This window comes from Pundamilia nyererei, unplaced genomic scaffold, assembly GCF_000239375.1.
Source record: "Pundamilia nyererei isolate P.nyererei 1_Seehausen unplaced genomic scaffold, PunNye1.0 scaffold00097, whole genome shotgun sequence".
Taxonomy (NCBI): Eukaryota; Metazoa; Chordata; class Actinopteri; order Cichliformes; family Cichlidae; genus Pundamilia; species Pundamilia nyererei.
Genome location: NW_005187498.1, coordinates 1,208,151 through 1,227,197, shown reverse-complemented (window position 1 = coordinate 1,227,197; position 19,047 = coordinate 1,208,151). Strand labels below are relative to the sequence as shown.

The 19,047-nt window shown below is 38.3% G+C and overlaps 1 protein-coding gene across 2 annotated transcripts in view; it reads left to right on the top strand.

Annotated features, from left to right (window-relative positions):
- Nucleotides 1-19,047, top strand: part of igsf9bb (immunoglobulin superfamily, member 9Bb) — a 142,227-nt gene that overhangs the window by 34,990 nt on the left and 88,190 nt on the right. For both annotated transcript variants that reach the window (XM_013912674.1, XM_013912675.1), the window contains exon 3: nucleotides 12,724-12,870. In XM_013912674.1, coding sequence (XP_013768128.1) covers nucleotides 12,724-12,870 — 147 coding nt within the window. The remainder of the gene's footprint in view (nucleotides 1-12,723; nucleotides 12,871-19,047) is intronic.

Here is a 19,047-nt window from a genome sequence, read left to right as displayed (position 1 = left end):
TTAGCAATGTTATAAGTGGCTGAGTTTATGCTACTGACTATGGGTCTGAGTGGGACAGCTTCCTTGTGGATTTTAGGAAGTCCATAGATGCAGGGTACACTACATGTTCACTCTTTTTGTCTGAGAAAACTTTCTCTCCTCCTTTCGCTTTATTTCCTTTGAGTCTCACACTTAGAAATATTAAATTAATGTTAGAAATCATTATTAGATATGGTTTTTTGACTCAAGTATAGGACACCAGATTTCAGTTTAAAAGGGGAAATTGTACGCTTAATTAAACTAAAAACCCGAGTTTTGCAAGAAAATCTGACGTGATGGAATTTTAAAAATATTTTTCTTGATTTCAGTGAAACAGTCAAAAAGTCCTATGCAGTTTTTTGGTTGCAGACCTGTGCTATTCACATGTAGTTGTTACCACGAGTATGTTAGAACTCCACAGAGCCCTTTGTCCCCCTGTGTCCACAGTAGAGTGTGCATGGGTGTCTCCAACAATGTATTGTTTGTGAAAAACAGTCATATCGATTAAAAACATGTTTAATATAATGACAAACAATTAACATAGTAGATACAAGTCTACACATCTGCATCAGATGCAGTGAAGTGTTAAGTGTCCTTAACATCCCGTCTCAGGCTGCAGGAGGGGAAAAAAGTAAGATAGTAAGACTTGAAGATTGTAGTAAATGTACAGAAGCTTTGTGTAATCTTTCTGTATCCTCATACACTTTGTCTTAACTGATTAGATCACTGAGCACCTTTCTGCTGAGTTTAGGAAACTGTGGTTAGTTTGGTGTGCTAATTCACACTAATGAGACGAGTATCATAAAATATGAAATATTGATTAAATATGTATCCCACACACCTAAATACTACGTCTTACTAGCTAATACTTTAACCTTTGTCATGTTTCTTTAATTTTACTACTTAAATTAAGCGTGAAATATGAATATGCACCCAGCATATAATAGAACTTCTACTGTATATTCTTCTTGCTATATGCAAGTAAACAGACTGATTCTTATAGAGCGCTTTTCTTCATACAGCATGCTACATTCACTTCCTTCTATGCGTTTAAGTTCTTACTAACTAACATTTACACTGCAACGGATGCACTGGAGAGCATCTCATCCAAGGATACTTGGCATGCAGACTGGGGGAGCCAGGGATCAAACCACTAACCTTCTAATCAGTAGATATCCTGCTCTACCTCCCGAGCTACAGCCACCCTGTGTTTAAGCGGAATATGCCGTACTCCAAATGGCAGTAAAGTTCTTAAAGTCACCCACATATACCCAAGACTGGCAAACGAAAGTCAAACAAAAAGACTTTAATAAGTACTGATAAATTTTAAAAAGCAGTGCACGAAGATGTCATGAAAAAGACTGAGGAGGAGATGTATATTAATAAGTCACAGGTGAACTCAATTAACTCATTAAAATGAAAATAAAGGCAGGGAAAAAAAACAAAGGATGAAAGTAAAAACACATCAAGATCCTTAACTATCTACTTCAAAATAAAACAGAAGGGGTAATTAAAGAGAGATCAAGAATAAGCACACAGAGACAAGAAAAACAGGATATAAAAACGGGAAACACACAAGCGAAAAAGGGAACAAACATTTAGATAACAAAAAATAAAACTCAGGATTAAAACAGAAAATAAGGATCATAATAAAGGACATGACATAGAACTCCATTGAAGTTATTTACCTGCCAATTCATTATTCTAGCCTTAATAGATGTATGATATCTCCCTTCATCAGGTGACACAGTGTCTTGTATGGAGTTAACTTTACTGGAGCTTTAGAGTATGCTACTGAGACAAGGGGCTGAAGTGGCTGGAAAAAACTATCAGTAAAAGTCTTTCAGGAGAAGCATCTGTGCAGTCATCTGTTCTTTTCTGACCCTGTTTTCCAAGCCTTTGGGCAAAAGGTTTGTTACACCTAACACATTTAAGTCAGTGTAATACAATTCATTTTTATTTATATGTCAACAAATCACTAGAGCAATCGCCTCAAAACAACATGTATTGAATATATTTATATTGTAATAGATAGAAAACCCAAACTATCAAAAGACCCCCTCTGAGCAAGTACTTGGCAACAGTGGCAATGAAAAACACCCCAATAACAGGAAGAAACCTCCAGCAGAACCTGGCTGGATGGACGGCTATCTGGGACAACAGGCTGGGGGTGATGGGAGAAAGACAGAATAAAAGACACTATAGAAGAGAGCCAGCGATTACAATTCTAGTGCCGTATTGGAGAAGTTCAAGACCAAAGTGGATTGAATTCTGAATAACACTCCCAATTTCCTTAATTGGTAGATTAATTACAGTTAAAATGATTTGCCTCCCTCAATTGTTAAACGTTTTTCAAAACTTAGCAATTCATCTTAGTTGAATGTTATAATTCTTCCATTTATTTGGAATTACAAAACTCAAAGGATATAAAAGAGTCGCCTGTGTAAGTGCAAAACAAGTGGAAGGCTGGCTCTACGAGACTTAAGTTAGCAAGTATCTCCTACTGGCTAGAGTTCACCACCTGGTTGGACACAAAGAAAAGGATTGGCAATCACACTCTCTTGGCTCTATTGCAATGTTATCCTATTTGTCTCAAAAAAAATCATACTACAGTTACAACCCAGTCATCAGTAGTTTATGGTTGGAGGCAAACTGATTAAGCTCTGGGTGCTGTTTGTTTTCACTTTTGATGTTAGCAAATCCTGTTAAACCTTCAGTGATGGATGGAGCCTGTATAACTAAGGTGTGTTTGCAATCATCCTGCAGCTTCAAGAGAAAAACAGCTTGCCAAAGCCAGATTTCTATAGACATCTGAAGGTCAGACACTCAGTAAAGCCATAGCTTAATAATTTAGAAAAAGCAGTGAGACAGATAAATATGGATGGTCTCAAAAAGAGTGAAAGAGAGCTGAGAAGAGAAAGGGGGCTAGATAATGTTAAGATATGACTAAAGTTAAAGTTGAGCATTTTAAAAGTCTATTTAAAAGTGAAGTTGAATAGAATCACCTATATGTAATTAATAAATAAATCAGAGGCAAATCGGTTTCATTGCTGCATCACATGTGCTAAATGTGAGGACGTTTGACTGGGAATATTTTCCTTGTTTTCAAAGATTTTAAAAGCCAAATAAGACTGAATCCTCTTCTGATCATCACCTCCTGTCTTATGGCCTCCTCTGTGCAAAAAACCTTATGCTTTTCTTCTGGGAAAAAAGGATGTTCCAATTTTTAACATCAGGATAGCAACAGTGAGAAAACAGACTGGAGGACTTTGAACAGATTTAGCATCTTTAATATAAAGAGAACAAAACTTCACTGCCTTTAATGCAGCTTGAGGATTTGAGTTGATAGGGAGGGGTGTGGGGGGCAGTGATGTGGGGACTTTGTTAAACAATTGTTCATAGACTGTCCAGTTAAAAACTGAAACATTCATTTCAACTGAAAGGTTCTATATTTTTCATTATATATGCTTCATAATAAAGGTATTTGAAGCAAGAAGACTGGCACTGACATAACTTGGTTTACTGATGATGATGTAGGCTGACATCAATTGCTTATTGTGATTTTTATTATGTAGTTAAATGTCATGGCCAAAGCATCAGACATACAGAGGCTTACATTGTTTCCTTTTTAGATTGGGACAGTTGCTAAATGGTTGATACATTTGGCTGACCCCAGGGGCGGTCTTTCCTACACGTCCCTCTGTCCTGCCTTCTGAAACAAGCATTGTGCTCGTTTCTTTTTATATACTAAAACAAAGGAAAAAATTGAGTGATAGAATGTTTTTTCTTGTAGATCTTCAGAATTGAATTTATGGACATATAATGATAATTATGCAATAGAAATTGCACCTTCAACTAGGTAGAGAGAGAGAGAGACCAATAAAGAAATACAAGGAAGTGGTTATAAATTACAGTGTTCTCATGGATGATCTCTAAATCTTTTTCCCATGAGAATATTTCCATGCATGCATTTGTCCACTTTCTTCTACTTATCAGGGTAACCGTGGGGCTGGAGCCTATCTAAGCTGAGACAAGGCAAGAGGCAAAGCACACCCTGAACCCAGTCTGTCACAGAGCTAACACATAGAGACAGACAACAGTTCATGCCTAAAGCCAATTTAGAAAAATGATGTAATCTAACAAGTATGTCTTTGACTGTGGGAGGAAGCCAGAGTATCCAGAGAGAACACATGCATTCACAGGAAACTTCATACAAAAAGGCCTCATTGAGCTGGTGGAACTGAATCAAGGACCTTCTTGTTGTGAGGGTACAGTGCTGACCTCCGAAGCCCCGAGATATCATGGGTCAAAGCTTTGTAGAATGTTTCCGGTACACATGGGAATCTGTAGGATGGAGATATGGATGAAAGATCAATAAGCAAACTGAAAGATCATTTAACAAACCACAAATAATAATTTGTTTATTATCTGTCTCTTTCTCTCCCTCTATGTATATCCTATATATAGGATAATATAAGAGTGTCAAGTTAGCCCCTTATTCCATTTTATTTAACTTAAGGTAACTTGAGTAAAAAAAAAAAAAGAAAATTATACATTTTTTAAAATTCATTCCTTTTTTATTATTTAAAATGCTTCCATAGACTCTCGTCGTCTTCTATGTAGGCAACAGAGAGAACTGAACTGAAGTTGTCCTGGCAAACCTGGCAGGCTCGCATTGAGTGATATAATGTCTGGTGATAGTAGAAACAAACAGAGGTTTTGTTCAGTGTCCACGTACCATAGAAATGATAGAAAGTTGGGGTAAAAGAGGATCTGGACAGAAATAACAGTAGAAAAAAGATCAACATGGTTTTTTTTCTCCAAGATTTTCCGTTGAAGGCTCTATTCTTGTATTTAATGGACAGATATGAGCGTAGTATTGATTTTACACCTGCAGCGGTAACAAGGGATCTTGCAGTACCAAAAGCGACCTCATACCAAGTTGAAAATGTGGACCCAAGGCCAGTCCTCTAATCTTATCAAAGTTAATGCCAATCATCATGACTGGAGCTCTGTGATAGACTGCCATGTGGTGATTGTATGAAACTGATAAAAGAGACAAGAAGTAGGAATAGATTGAGTTAATAAGATAGGATTGGAGGAACAGCTGGACCTCTGTCATTATTACAACGAATCAAAGTCCTGCTGGCTGCTGCTTTTGCTGCCTTCAAAACATTCCTTTTTTATATGTTCATTGCATTGTTGTGGGTGTAGTTTAGGCTCTATTTACTATGTGCCCATAAGATGATTTAACATTCATTTGAATCTCAATGGTGAGCTGTAGACAACATGTTGTTGTGGTCAGTGACGCTGTTAAAAATAGTGCTGTCTTCGTGCTGTTGTTAACCACGAGTCAATGCATTTATAACGTAGTTCAATAACTACATTTTCACTGCACACTGAGAACAATCTGTATTTAAAGCCTGCTTCTTTTAAAGTTGCAGTAGTTTTTAGTAACTTTATCACACAAGTACAAAGAGCAAGAGAGAAGCAATGCGGGGGAAAGAATGCAGAGAAATTCTGTATTGATTTGGAGGCACCATTCGTTATAAGGCGGACAAATGGAAACATTTCAGAAAAATGTGTCTACTTATGCCCTCACAGCATAAATGATCCATGTCAGTCCCACTCTAAAAGGTCAAGGGTTCAAAGGTTTCCTTTGTTTGCTGTGTTATTTAGCTCTTGTTGTTATGTTAGCTTGCACAGGTGTAGTACTTGTTTCTGGCTGAAACTGTTTGAAATGCTTAATTGCAGCTTTCTGGAATGTCTCCTGAAATGTATGGCTTTTATGAGGAAACCCACAGTGACTACTGTGTGTGATAAGGACATAACTGCTACTGAAAACAGTTAGTGAAGTGTGGATAGAAAACATGGCCAGAGAGAGCACAGTTTTCTTTTAAATGCCACCAAAATCCTCTAGTGACTCTTCATTTGAGTGTGTAGTAATGCTTCAAGGTATGTTGGAATAAATCAGGAATACAAATGACTCCGGCTTCTCTATGACCGCAGTAAAATCTTCCTCTTGTCACCTGTTGAGATTTTTATGGCAGCAATATAAATGAACTACTGGCCTTAGGCAAGTAAATCTACCACCACAGATCTCTTTAATTTTTAGAATATGTATATTCTCAAATAAAAAAAATGGGGGTCAAGTAAAATCTCGATCTCTGATGATGGTTGAAGGTGGGTGCTATACTACCAATGAACTCAGATCCAAGCAGTTCATTTCAATAACACGAGATCCTCGAAAATAAGCACCTGAGTGAGATTTACTTAATGAGAGATAGCTGAAGGACCTTCTTTCTGTGCAGCAACAGTGCTAACCACCAACAATAGAAAAATGAAATATCGCGATAGAATATGGGTAAAACGTGCATGGGCAGTGCCTTTGTTTTCATACGCACACGTCGGAAAAAGCATGGCGGCGACGGAGAAAGAGGAGGGCGAAAGCAAACCGTTGAATGAAATGGATGAACCAGAATTGGTTTGTAAAAATGCTGCAGCTTCAGTGGTGGAACTGGTTTAGCTTTCGTCCGTCAGATACACAACAAAGCACTATTTTTGGTAGAGCATGCTAGCGGGCCGTCGTTATTACCGTGTTGTTTGGAAAATACGTCACACTTAAAATCAATCCTTTGATTTTTCTGAAAGTCGACAGAGCCCCTTATAACCCCGTGTGCCTTATGTATGAACTCTGGTCGTGTTTACTGACCTCGAAACGATTTTATGTGGTACACGGTGCTCGAAATTGTTTCGCTATGAAGCCACACCGCTTGATGGATTGTCGGAGCATTACGGCTATCGTAGGCAGGAGCCTCGCGGAGTGATACGTACTGTGCTTCAACATAATGTTACCGTATTGTGTGTGTATAACCTCTTTTTAAGTTTTGTGGATATTATACATGGTTATGCTGAGGATGTGTCGGCCAGTTTCCACTGGAAATGCCTTTTGGTTAAACTGTCAGCGAGGAATTTGCATTTTATATAACTTTAATGCAGATAAAACAGCTGCTTGTTTAAGTGAAAATACATTGATGGGTTTTTTTTGCACTAATAATGTCTAGTGTCAGTTATATCGTTATCGCAAATTTTCAAATGTATATCGTGATAAATATTTTTGGTCATATCGTCCTGCTCTACTGCCCACTAATATTTGGTTAAATGTTGCTAAGCAGATTACACCTGGACCATATGTTTTTGGTAGTACTCAACAAGATTCTAGCATTATTCCATCTGGATTTTAGACTCTTCTTGGCTGATTTGATATTAGTTAGTTAGTTAGTTAGTTAGTTAGTTAGTTAGTTAGTTAGTTAGTTAGTTAGTTAGTTTTCTGGCAGGAACTTGACTTCTAAGCATAGTTCACACATTTTCAGTAGGGTTGTGTTCAGGGCTTTGGGAAGCCCATTCCAGAGACTTAATGTTGGCCTACTTAACTATTCCAAAACCAGTTTCTTTGTGCTACTGGGATCATTGTCCTCTTGGAACAGCCAATGTCAAATTGAATCCAGTTGTTTATTAGAAGTGAAGTTGAGGACTTTGGAGGTTGTCCTCCTTCTTTGCTATTTCATCCACATGCAACTGTACAACTGGCAGCAAAACTATGGCGTTATTTTTGTGCCACTATTCTGAGCGCACGTAAAACAAATTTGCAGGTGCAAGTGTTGCATTTAGTGGAGAAATTAATTTTGAGCGAAGAAAAGCTGAATTTGAGTGAACAAAACTCATAGCTGCGTGCAAAAAATGTATTTCAGTGTTTGCTATTATCCACACACACACAAAAGCAGCCCCTCTCGCTCAGTTTTTGCATTTGCGCTCGCTCGCAATGTGTTGCTCGCGCTCTCAACATTTCTGCCCGTGCACGTTCAACTCTTTCCGTACACCGTTATATTTGTGCCACAAAACCAGCCAATCACAGACTTGGATGCAAAAAACTCTGATTGGATGATTTGGTCTCCAATCATCTCGAAATGATGAAATGCAATATCTCAGAATCCATTTCGTCCAAAACTCAAACGAGGCAGTGGCGGAGGAACACAGAGTGGCAGAGTCTGAAATATTACTCTTTCTGGGTCACAAAATAAACTTTTAAGATATTTTCATGCGAGAATGGTGCTGTGTAAACTTCAAATATCGGCTCGATTTATCAAGACATCACATATTTGCAAAAGTGGTCTAACATTTTTTTTTTTTTAAATTTCTGCTCAAAATGCAACACTTGCACCTGCAATTTTTTTTTACATGCGCTTAGAATAGTGGCACAAAAATAACGCCATACAGACACCAGAGCTGATTTACATGGCGTTTCCATGATTGGTATTTGCGACTCATGAATCTGGTAAAGTTGACTAACTCGTATGTCACTGGTGTTGGAAACTTAGCTAACATCAAGTTTGTTTTAATATAGCTTCATGAGTCAAACTCTTATAACTGGAAAGCATGTCCCAGCTATCTTCTTGAAATTTTTCCGCTGTGGCATTTTCAAGCATTTGATATTTTATTTTGAAATCAGTCACTACACATATATAATCTGTAAGGATTTGTAAGTGTTTGAAAAGCTTACTAACTTCTAAAATCTATATAGATAAAATCTGTTAATCCTGGTGCCAGTTTATATTGTAAGCTTATTGCAGATTGATTAACATACATAGGATGAGTGAGGGAATAATAATAATAATAATGATGGATTGGATTTATATAGCGCTTTTCTAGGCACCCAAAGCGCTTTACAATACCACTATTCATTCACTCTCACATTCATACACTGGTGGAGGCAGCTACAGTTGTAGCCACAGCTGCCCTGGGGCAGACTGACAGAAGCGAGGCTGCCATATCGCGCCATCGGCCCCTCTGGCCAACACCAGGAAGGACTATATTTTCAATATAACTTTGCTAGGAAGTTAAGAAGAAAGAAATAACCCATCTTTCTATTTCATATTAAAATCCTAAAAAATGTAAATTCATTAAAAGCAATGTCCAATAGAGTAACCTGGAATTTACCTGCTAACCGTGTTCTCCATTAACTACTGAAATATTGTTCCTCGTGGTTTTTGACATGTGATTTACCTTCATGGGTTACACCCGATTGCCACTTTGGGTTCTCCCTCAGACTATTTTTGCCTGAGAGGCAACCAGGCTGGAATTAAAAGATTTCACAGGAAAATTCCACTTCCTCTCTCACTCCATCACTGCTTCCCAGGCCATAAGAGAGCAAAACCTAATTAGACAATTCTGCCTTAAAATAATCAGAAGTACTTTTATACATGGTTTGCTGCTTAAATATGCAGGGGCTGAGTGTACTACTGCAAACCATGGCCCTGTGGAGGCATGGAGTTCCTCGTTACTGTTTCAGAAGACAATCTGCCAGAGCAGGGTTGCATGGTGATGACATCACCCATGCATCAAATGTAAAAGCCTGGCATAAAGATGGCTCTGATAAAAACATGCTTCAGCCACAGTAAGGCCTCTGTATGGCACCATTATTCTCTTTTGAATGAACAAAGTGTTCATTGTCTTCACTAGAAGTGTTCGTCTTCTAGTGTAGTCAGCCGGATGTCCTGTGCATGCTTTACACTTTAACCATGAGTCTGATTTGACATTTCTGTGCATGTAGTGAAAATTAAGGATTTTGTATCTGACAAACACAAGAAAAATCAGGGAAGTGGTTGGCACTGTGGTGAATGTGCCTGACTTGAGTATAACTCATTTAAGTATACACTATATGTAGGATATAAATTGCAACAGAATAACCAGATAGTTTTTCTACATGACACCATTAAGCCTCATTGCCATGGCATAAATCACCTTACTTAACTTTCCTCTCTTTTGTTACAGTTTACCTTTTATTGTTGTGTTCCACAAGTGTAAAAACTATATATGTATGTCATGTTAGTCATACCTTACTGTATGGGGGTTGTAAATTGCACTGACTCTGTAAATACTGCACATAATGAAGAAAATGTTGCATAGTACATCTTATATAATTCACTTTGGTTACTTTAGTTAACATGAAAATAGACCGTGCACTATATAGGGACATAGAGTAGACAGAATTTTAATTGCATTAATCTTGCTTAATTAACCTAATTTCTGCTCTGCTTTAAAAGGTTTGGCAGCAGTTTAAAAACATCTAAATATTAATTTTTTAATGAGGATCTTTTGAAAATGACAGCTCACACTGAGTTTGATTTATCCCCAAATTGCTGCATTCATTATTAATTACCAGAAATTATTAAGAAGTTTGTAACTCACTTTAATTGGCAGGACAAATCTACATTTTGTACATATTTGTAAAAATTACCAAAATATTTAGCACCATGACCTGTTAATAATAATTCTACACATGACAGAGTGCCAAAGATTGCACAAAAAGCATCATGCCACAAACTTTGATATTCCTCAAAGAAAAACAAATGTTGCAAATGTTCTGGACTTTTTTTCCCCGTGCAAGTTACCAGCATTAAAGCTGAGTTTTAAATTAATTCCCCTTCTCCTGAATCCAGACTGGAGCCTATGCCAGCTGTGATAGGGCGAGAGGCAGGCTGGATAGGATGCCAGTCTGTAACAGGGCTAACACTGAGGGATAGCCATTTTACAGGCAACGCCATGCATGTCTTTGGACTGTGGGAGAATGCCAGAGTACCCAGAGAGAACACACACAGACAAGAAGAGGACATAAACAGAAGTCTACAAACAAACACCCCAGACTAGGTTTGAACCCAGGACCTTCTCATTGTGAGGTGACAGGGCTAAACACCATACCACTGTGCTAAGGATGAAGCGCAATGAGATCATGAGGAATTGTATCAGAGATTGGGCTATTTGAAATGTCTTTCAAAAGGGTGAAATAGACAAAGAGAGCTTGGATTGGACAATGCTACTGTAACTTATTTTATTTGAGTGAAACATTTATGTAAATGACAGGCAGAGAGTTGCAAGAGCTAAGAGGTGTAATGCAAGAAGTAGAGGTATTTGAGTTTAAAGCTATATAGTAGATGAGATTAAATAGCAGCACAAGTGAAATGGAAGAGTTACAATTGAGACCTGCTCATCTGTACCACTGACAGTGGTACTAACATAAAGACCGAAGGTGGAGCTGGAGGCAGCAGAGCTGAAGATGCTAAGATTGGGATTGAGCGGGGTTGACAGGATTAGAAATGAGTACATGAGAAGAAGAGCTCAAGCTGGGCGATCTGATAACAAAGTTAGTGCAAGGTGGAGCTGGTGTGCAGAAGAGAAGTAGTGGATATATTGGACAAAGGATGTTGAATATGGAGAGACCAGGCAGGAGGAACAGAGAAAGGCCACAGAGAAGATTCATGGATGTAGTGAAGGTGTCATGACGCGCTGTGAGGCCGGCAGGATAGGACCCAAAATGCAGGACTGAGACAGAATTAAACTTGAAGGCAGCTTTATTGGTGGGTTTACAGATAACAAGACTAAAACTGAGAAGACACTAGGCTGGCAGAACACACAGCATTGAGAGAGATCATGACAAGGAACAGAAGGAAATGCAGACAATAAATACACACAGTGAATCAGGGCAAAGAGGAAACACTTGGGGGACACAGCTGGACATAATCTAACTGACGAGACAGGGGAAGCAAAACTGAACATGATGCACACAGGACGTGTGACTATCAGAATAAAACAGGAAGTAGGAAAAAGAGATGCAGACTCAGACACACAGCTTGACGTGGGAATACAATAGCAGACACATGGCAGACGGACATGACAAAGCTGAAAGAATGAGAGAGCCAGGAAGCTGAGACAACAGAGAGTGAGCTGGAGAGCGAGGGACAAGTAAGACAGAGAGGGAGACAGATGCAGAGAGGGAGCGAGAAGGGAACAGAAAAAGAGCGTCATTATAGACAACACACCGGGGATGAAGGGGAGGACACAGCAAGGAGAGTCTAAGACAGAGCGGGCACAGAAGGGAACGAAATTAAACAAGAACTAGAAACATAACAAAACCCAAAGACTCTCCAAACTAAACTTTAGTATCTCAATAACCTGCAAGAAATGAACAAAAGACTAAGCAAACTTAAAACCCAGAAGATGGATATGAAGAGTGCTGGTGTGCCAAATGAATGAATGATTGAATGAATGAATACCTGCTTGGGATGATTTTGGAGAGTGTGTGAAAATGTCAGACAGACTAAAATTTGATCTATTTTACATTTTCAAAACTTGCTTAACAGTTTGTAAGCAAATGAAAATATTTCAGCAGTCAGTTTTTGTGAAGAAAGCGCATGTCTTTGTGACACTCTGCAATCAAATGAAAGGAGCACGTTCATAGTGCAGATCCAGTAGAAGGAGGTGACTCCCAACATCTGGGAGCTGGCTGAAAACTGGCAATTTAGTGGGAGCAACAATTTTAGCTGTGCCTGTAAGTGATAGACACAGCTATCGCACTTGTTGCTCTGCTTCCATGTTATTTTGCAGATTAACAGTGCTTTAGTATCTTTGTTTAGAAATGGCTCTAAACTAAAGTATAGAGAACGTCAGTGTCAGCACTATGTGATCCCTGCATGTTTATATCTGAGTCGTTCAAAGGCTGATGTTGCTTTAACATTCATTCGGTGTTCCTCTTCTCTCTTCTCTTCATTCACCTCTCACCTTCTTTCCAATCCTTCATTTTCCTTATGAAATTCAATCCAACCATCCTTCTCGCCTCCGTGTCCTCTTCCCGCTTCGCCTCTTGGCCAGGCCGGGCCAGTCTGCATGGCAAGTCCTCCCTGCGGATAGAGGATGTGCGTTCAGACGACCACGGCTGGTATGAGTGTAAGGTGCTGATGTTGGAGCAGCAGTATGACACCTTCCACAACGGCAGCTGGGTGCATCTAACTGTCAACGGTAAGAAGCATCTGACATCATGCATTATTCAGGCAGTTCAGTGTAAAGCCAGTGTGAAACAATAACTGAATAGACAGTACAAGTACAAAGTCATACCTTTGTTGTGTATGTGTGAAATATTATTACCTTCTTATATAGACTTTTTGACAGTCTTTGAAGGAATTGCGCTACACTTGTCGATGGAAATCCAAGATTTCTAATTGTTCTTGAGCTGAAGAAAGATGCACACTTAACACAAATTGATACAAATGACTGTCTCTTGACATTCACAAACTCAAACTCAAAGGCAGACAAAGTAACAAAAATGATTCTGCTTTTCTTTATGTCTCAGAAATAAAAGAAACAGGTTTAACATAAAAATATGAAAAACATTTCTAAAGAGATGCACACTTAATACAAAGACACGTAAAAGAAAATACCAAAGACAGGCAAAGCAAACTGGAACTAAGACTCACATAAAAAAACGACTGAAAAAGGCACAATGCAGTCAAATCAACTATGACAAAAGTACAGAGGTACAATGAGACACAAATGGATGAAATGGAAAAACAAAACTGAGCAGAAATAGAAACAAACTGAACAGATCAACCCTCAAAGATGCAAAATAATGAATGCAAATCGATAAGTCTTTTAGATTATTATTTCTTAGCCTGTGGATGCACTGAACACATAAAAGAGTGTTTGCATAACAGATGCTGAAATGCCTAATAATGTAGATTCTGTGAATAGGCTGCATGTGCTACATCAACACAAGGGTTAGATGTAAACCTAATAAAGCATTGTAGTACTGTAAACAGGCCACTTTGAAGATATCAATTTTAAATCTTTTATTTTAAAGGTACAGTCAGTCATTCTATTTGATTAGTTCATAGAAGAAAAGATCATATTGTCCCCAAAAATATACCAATAATAGGCATAGGTTGCTCTCAGGAGCTCAGTGAACTCCAGCATGATACTGTGGTAGGATGTGACCTGTGCAACAAAAGTCCAGTCCTTGCTACTAAATATTCCTCAGTCATTTGGTAGAGATATTTTGTGATATTATAAAAATCACAAAACGAGGTCTGTGGATGCTGAGGCACAGAGTTTAAAATCCAGCAAGAACTTTTTGATGGCTACCAAAAACATCTGGTCAAGGTGACACTTAGCCTGATGTCAGTGAGGGTGTGTGTTTGTACTTTAGACTGTGTTTGTCCTTTTGATCATGTGTGGATTAAAAAAAATCCAAAATAAATGTTATGTTGTGCAGCAATTCTTGTTTTTTAGTCATTAAAGATGTCTGCTTTACAGTTAAAAGAAAATCATTAAAAGCCATTCCTCCAATCATTAGGAGGATGCGTACTCGTATTAATTCCTACTTCTAATTACTTCATGATATATTTTTGTTCTGGTTACAGCCTAATATATACATATGCAGTCCCTTGTTACGTTAATATATATACATATTTATGCACTGATCTATAATTATTTAACGACAACTATCTAAACATGTCCATGCATTCTCTTCCACTTATCCTTATCAGGGTTACGGGTGGGGCTAGAGCCAATCCCAGCTGCTATATTTAACATCCTACCTCATCTATATGTTAAAAAACTCAGAAAAGCAGGGCTATGCATTGATTTAAAAAAAAAAAAAGAGGTATATAATATCGCCTCTCGCCCTATGACAGCTGGGATAGGCTCCAGCGCCCCCCGCGACCCTGAAAAGGATAAGCAGAAGCGAATGGATGGATGGATGGATATTAAAAATAAATCAAATCACAGCTGAAAGACAGGGTGAAGGTGGTGTATTAGCAAAACAGCTGGTTAAACTTTGTAAATTTATTCAACCAAGTGATTTCTCAGCTTCTCAACTATTTTGAAAGTTCTGGCTGAGCCTGCAGTAGATCAACTTGCTTGTTTTATTAAAGCAGAGATTGTAGGAGCCGAAGCCATCTGTCCATTATCAGGGTTTTCTTTCCTCACGTGCTAATGGAATTAATGAAAACGTTCTGACATTGCACTTTAACTATTCTACATTAAACATGTTGGCCAAGATGACCAGTAAGAGAAAACCTATTTGTTACAATGATAATTCACAGAAGCTCCTTTTCTTTCTAATGCTAGCTCTGTTTCCACAGCATTGTTAATTTTGACACAAATTTTGATGTAGTTTTAATAGTGTTTTTGCTAACATGTTATTTAGGTGCAATCATAATTTAATAATTTAATCATCTAAATTCTTTTAGTTTCAGTCTAGTCAACTAAATTGCACAAGCCTGTCACAGACAAAACTAAAGTTGATTCAGCTGAATAAAAATATAACGTCTTAGCTTGTCGTGTTTTTACTGATAGTTCCTGCACACGTTTCATAAAGCGTCTCATATCCCTTGACATTAAATTTATAATGTGTCCATATGTTTTCTCTTCTTCCCAAGCACCGATATTTTGTCATGTTTTTGTGAGAAATGGGGAGCATTGGCATTAGCTAAGAGTTGTGACCACAAGGTGGCAATAATATAAAGAATAGTTGCAAACAGGTGAGAAACCTTATGACTGTGGTGTTTAAGATCATTATGGAAACACATTTTCACTTTGATTTTAACTGATGTCTCTTTTTATTTTTTATACTAGGCAAGCACCGCCTTGCTTGTCCTGATGGAACGCCACTGGTGTGGATGTGAAAAATGTGTGGGGAACGTTAGAGCATATGTGTTCAAATACCCAGGTTTAAAAAACACATGAATTCCCTGAGCTCCGATGCTAGTTATTATCAAAATGCATTGTGCAAAATATTAAGCTAGCAAACTCTCATTTTTGGTGTTTATGTCTGTTTCCATAATGATTAGTCCTTCCCCTTTTTAAGATGGATTTAGCAGTGCTTAGCCTAATGGTGGAGGGAAAAATAATCTAATAGCAGGGAAACGTAGGGCTGGCACTGAACACTTCAAAAGATAAACACTGCAGAAGGTTGCAGGGTTTTGCTAATTATAAGCAACTGAGTAAGCAACTTGATAATATTGCTGAATCAGATTTTCGGTCACATAGCCAGTAAATACATATGTCAAATGTACTGTGCAATAGACATTACATCTCAAATAATATGTAATGAACATTGTGGTGAGAATAAGGCACGGCGGGACCACAGATCATCATTCAGAGCCATCTTTATTGCCCTACTCACCACAACAACACCACACACACCTGAGTCCCCGTGTTTTAACCCAGCGGGCGTGATTACGGGCAGACCACGCCCCACCACAAACATTTTTACAAATGAAGATTTTAGGGTAAAAAAAATTGATTGCACAGCACTTTCTATATCTGTGTCTCTGCTGCCTGTAGTAGCCATAGAGCATCACTAAAATACAGTTCTGCTATAATTCATAGTCTAACAAATCAGTCAGAATTTGCAGAGCTGATATGATTCTTTAGACTACTAGTTTCACCTAGGCAACAGTCCAGAAACCATACATATCCTTCTGTGTCACAAAGATGTAATAGAAAAAAGTTCTCACATTTGAGAAACAGGAGATGTTCTGTTTTCTACTTGTCTAAAGTGATTTGATTTCAGCCATTTGAAAGAGTTAGAACATAAAGCTGTACTGGGATTGTTAATGTTAATGTTGTGGTTCAACTGACAGTATTTGTGGTTTCTGATTGGTTACACTGTGGCTCTTTTGTAAGAACTTGACTTGAAAAAGTTGCGCAGAGCACTGCGTCCCCTCTTGTACATGCAGTGTCACAGATTTGCTGCACTTCTAGAAAAGAATACCAGACAAACTCCTGCGCACAAACCAAGCTGAGTGTTAACACTCACAGGGCTTCACAGATGAGAATATTCTTGCCTTCATGTGGCAGTTCTAGCACTCGTCAACTCACTTAATCAGACAGCATATGAAGATGCTTGTTGCTGTGGTAACAGACAGATCAGATACGGTCCTGCAGCCTCTGTCCCCCACCCCCCAAGTTCAGTCTCATCAGCGTTGCGTTTGTTTTGTCTTGGTTCTTCATCCTCTTTCCCAGCAGTGTTTAGAAGCCTCAGGCTCCTAACTTAGCCTCCTTTCTCTCTGCCTGTTACTCCTTCACTGTCTGTTAACATCCTGTCACTGTACCAAGCATGAACCACACGGCTCCGATCATCGCTGTAGTCAGACAGTCAGTGGTGTGCAGGGGACAGCTGACAAGCATGCCAGTTTTCCAGAATATATTGCTAAAACTAAGCTTCACAAAACGGATGTGCTGAAGTTGACTTTGTTACATTTTCTTAGACAGAAAATTCATTAAAGTGGTCAAGCTGTTTGAAAATGAAGTGCTTTTAATGTGTTGAATATACTGCTGAATATGTTACAGTGTTTCCTTTGTTTTTCCACTAAGAAGAAAAAGATAAAGCAGTTTAGGTGTAGCCAGTATTTGTGGAGGTCGTTATGACAACAGTCTTATACAAAAAAAGCCAGGTTATTTTAAAAATAGTACCATGCTATGTGTTATTATGGTATGTGGCTAAAATACCCTGGAAGTTAGAAACACTGACAGAAGACTAATTTCTGCAAAAGTGAGTATACCGAACATTGGTATGTAAGCATGCAGTCACTAGAAGTTGGATGGTGCCTTCGGTGTTTAGACTTCCTAGGGAAGGATATAAGTAGGGAAGGGAATTGATAAGAATTTAGCGATTCTGATTCTATCAACATCAGTTATTGATTCTATTCTTTATGGATTGTTTTACTGTTTCTCACTCGGTTCTCGTTGGCTCTGCTTTGAGAGTTACAACCATCACTAAGCAGTATATCAAAGAGATTACATTCATTAAATTATGCTGTGTAGGCAAATGTCTGTACATGTTGGAGGTATTTCCTCTCTTTGTTGTGATCAGTGTTGGGGTGGTTACTCAGAAAAAGTAATGAATTACAAATACGACACAGAACACTTTTCTTTAAAGTAATGCTGTACGTTGCTTAATTACTCAAAGGAGAAGGTCATTTGTTACACTGTTTGTTACATTACTTCCACATTTCTGTAATATGACCTGAAATGCATCATCTCATAATGTTAACGTATAGCAACACAAATCCCTCGCCCAATGAGGACACACATACAGGATCTTTCTCTCAGTAATTAGGTGTGAACACACGGCAAAGATAAAAACTAGCATAAAGGGACTTCAAAGCGATCGCCACAGTGATTCTACTTTAGAAACGTGATCACGTAGAAACATAGTCTGACTGCTCAGCAGTTTGTTACACGTTGAAGTTCAGGGTCTGGCTGTTGGGCTGCGGTCGGCATTCACTCAGCTTTAACATCACTCTGGGTTCTTAGCTAGCTTAGCATTAGCATGCTGTCTGTGCAGATGATTGCAAAGAGCAGAAGTTGTGTTAGCAACATAATGCAGTTTCTGTTCTGGGTGGAGTTTTCACTTTACCATTGCACTGTTGTCATTTTGTGCAATAAAAACAAATATTTAAAGTATTGTAAATATCCGTGCTGTGGACTGTGCCACTATTTTCCTCCTCCAGCACATCCACTGAAATCAGCTGATAGTAGCACAAGTGCTAGAACCAAGTAATTGAACTACCCGGAACAGGTTCTCTGCAGGAACTGGTCCTCGATTCCCATCAAATACAGTTTTTCTCTATATGCACTCTTGTAATAACTTAACTAACAATTATTGTTGTAGTGTTGATATCTTTAATTAGTTTAAATACCACTCAAAATACTTTTTGCTTTGCCATTCAGAATAGCCTGATGTGATTAAAAATACAGCAACTGAATTATTATTCATATTTTTAATCTGTTAAGTTGCCGTGCTAGCCAATGTGTGAACACGAGCTAATAGCTTGAAAAATAAGACCTTCCTTTACTTTTGTGGTTGCCTTTTACAGTCATTGGACTGATGTACTATATAAAGGATGTGGAACAGCATTTCCACGCAAATCCAAAGGATCTGAAATTCATGCTCACTCCTGAGAGCTCTGCCTCAAAGCCACTGCAAAAACAGTAAACAATTGCTTTTTCATATAGGGCGAGATACTTTTAGCTTTTTTCCTTAGTAAATAAAGTTAATTACCATCACTTCTCCACCACCTTAAAATATGTTAGGTAAATACGCATAAAGAAAAATAAATAGGAAATGTGAAGATTGGCCCAAATAGTTTATTTGTTCAATGTAGGGCTGCTCAATTAATCGAATTTTAATCA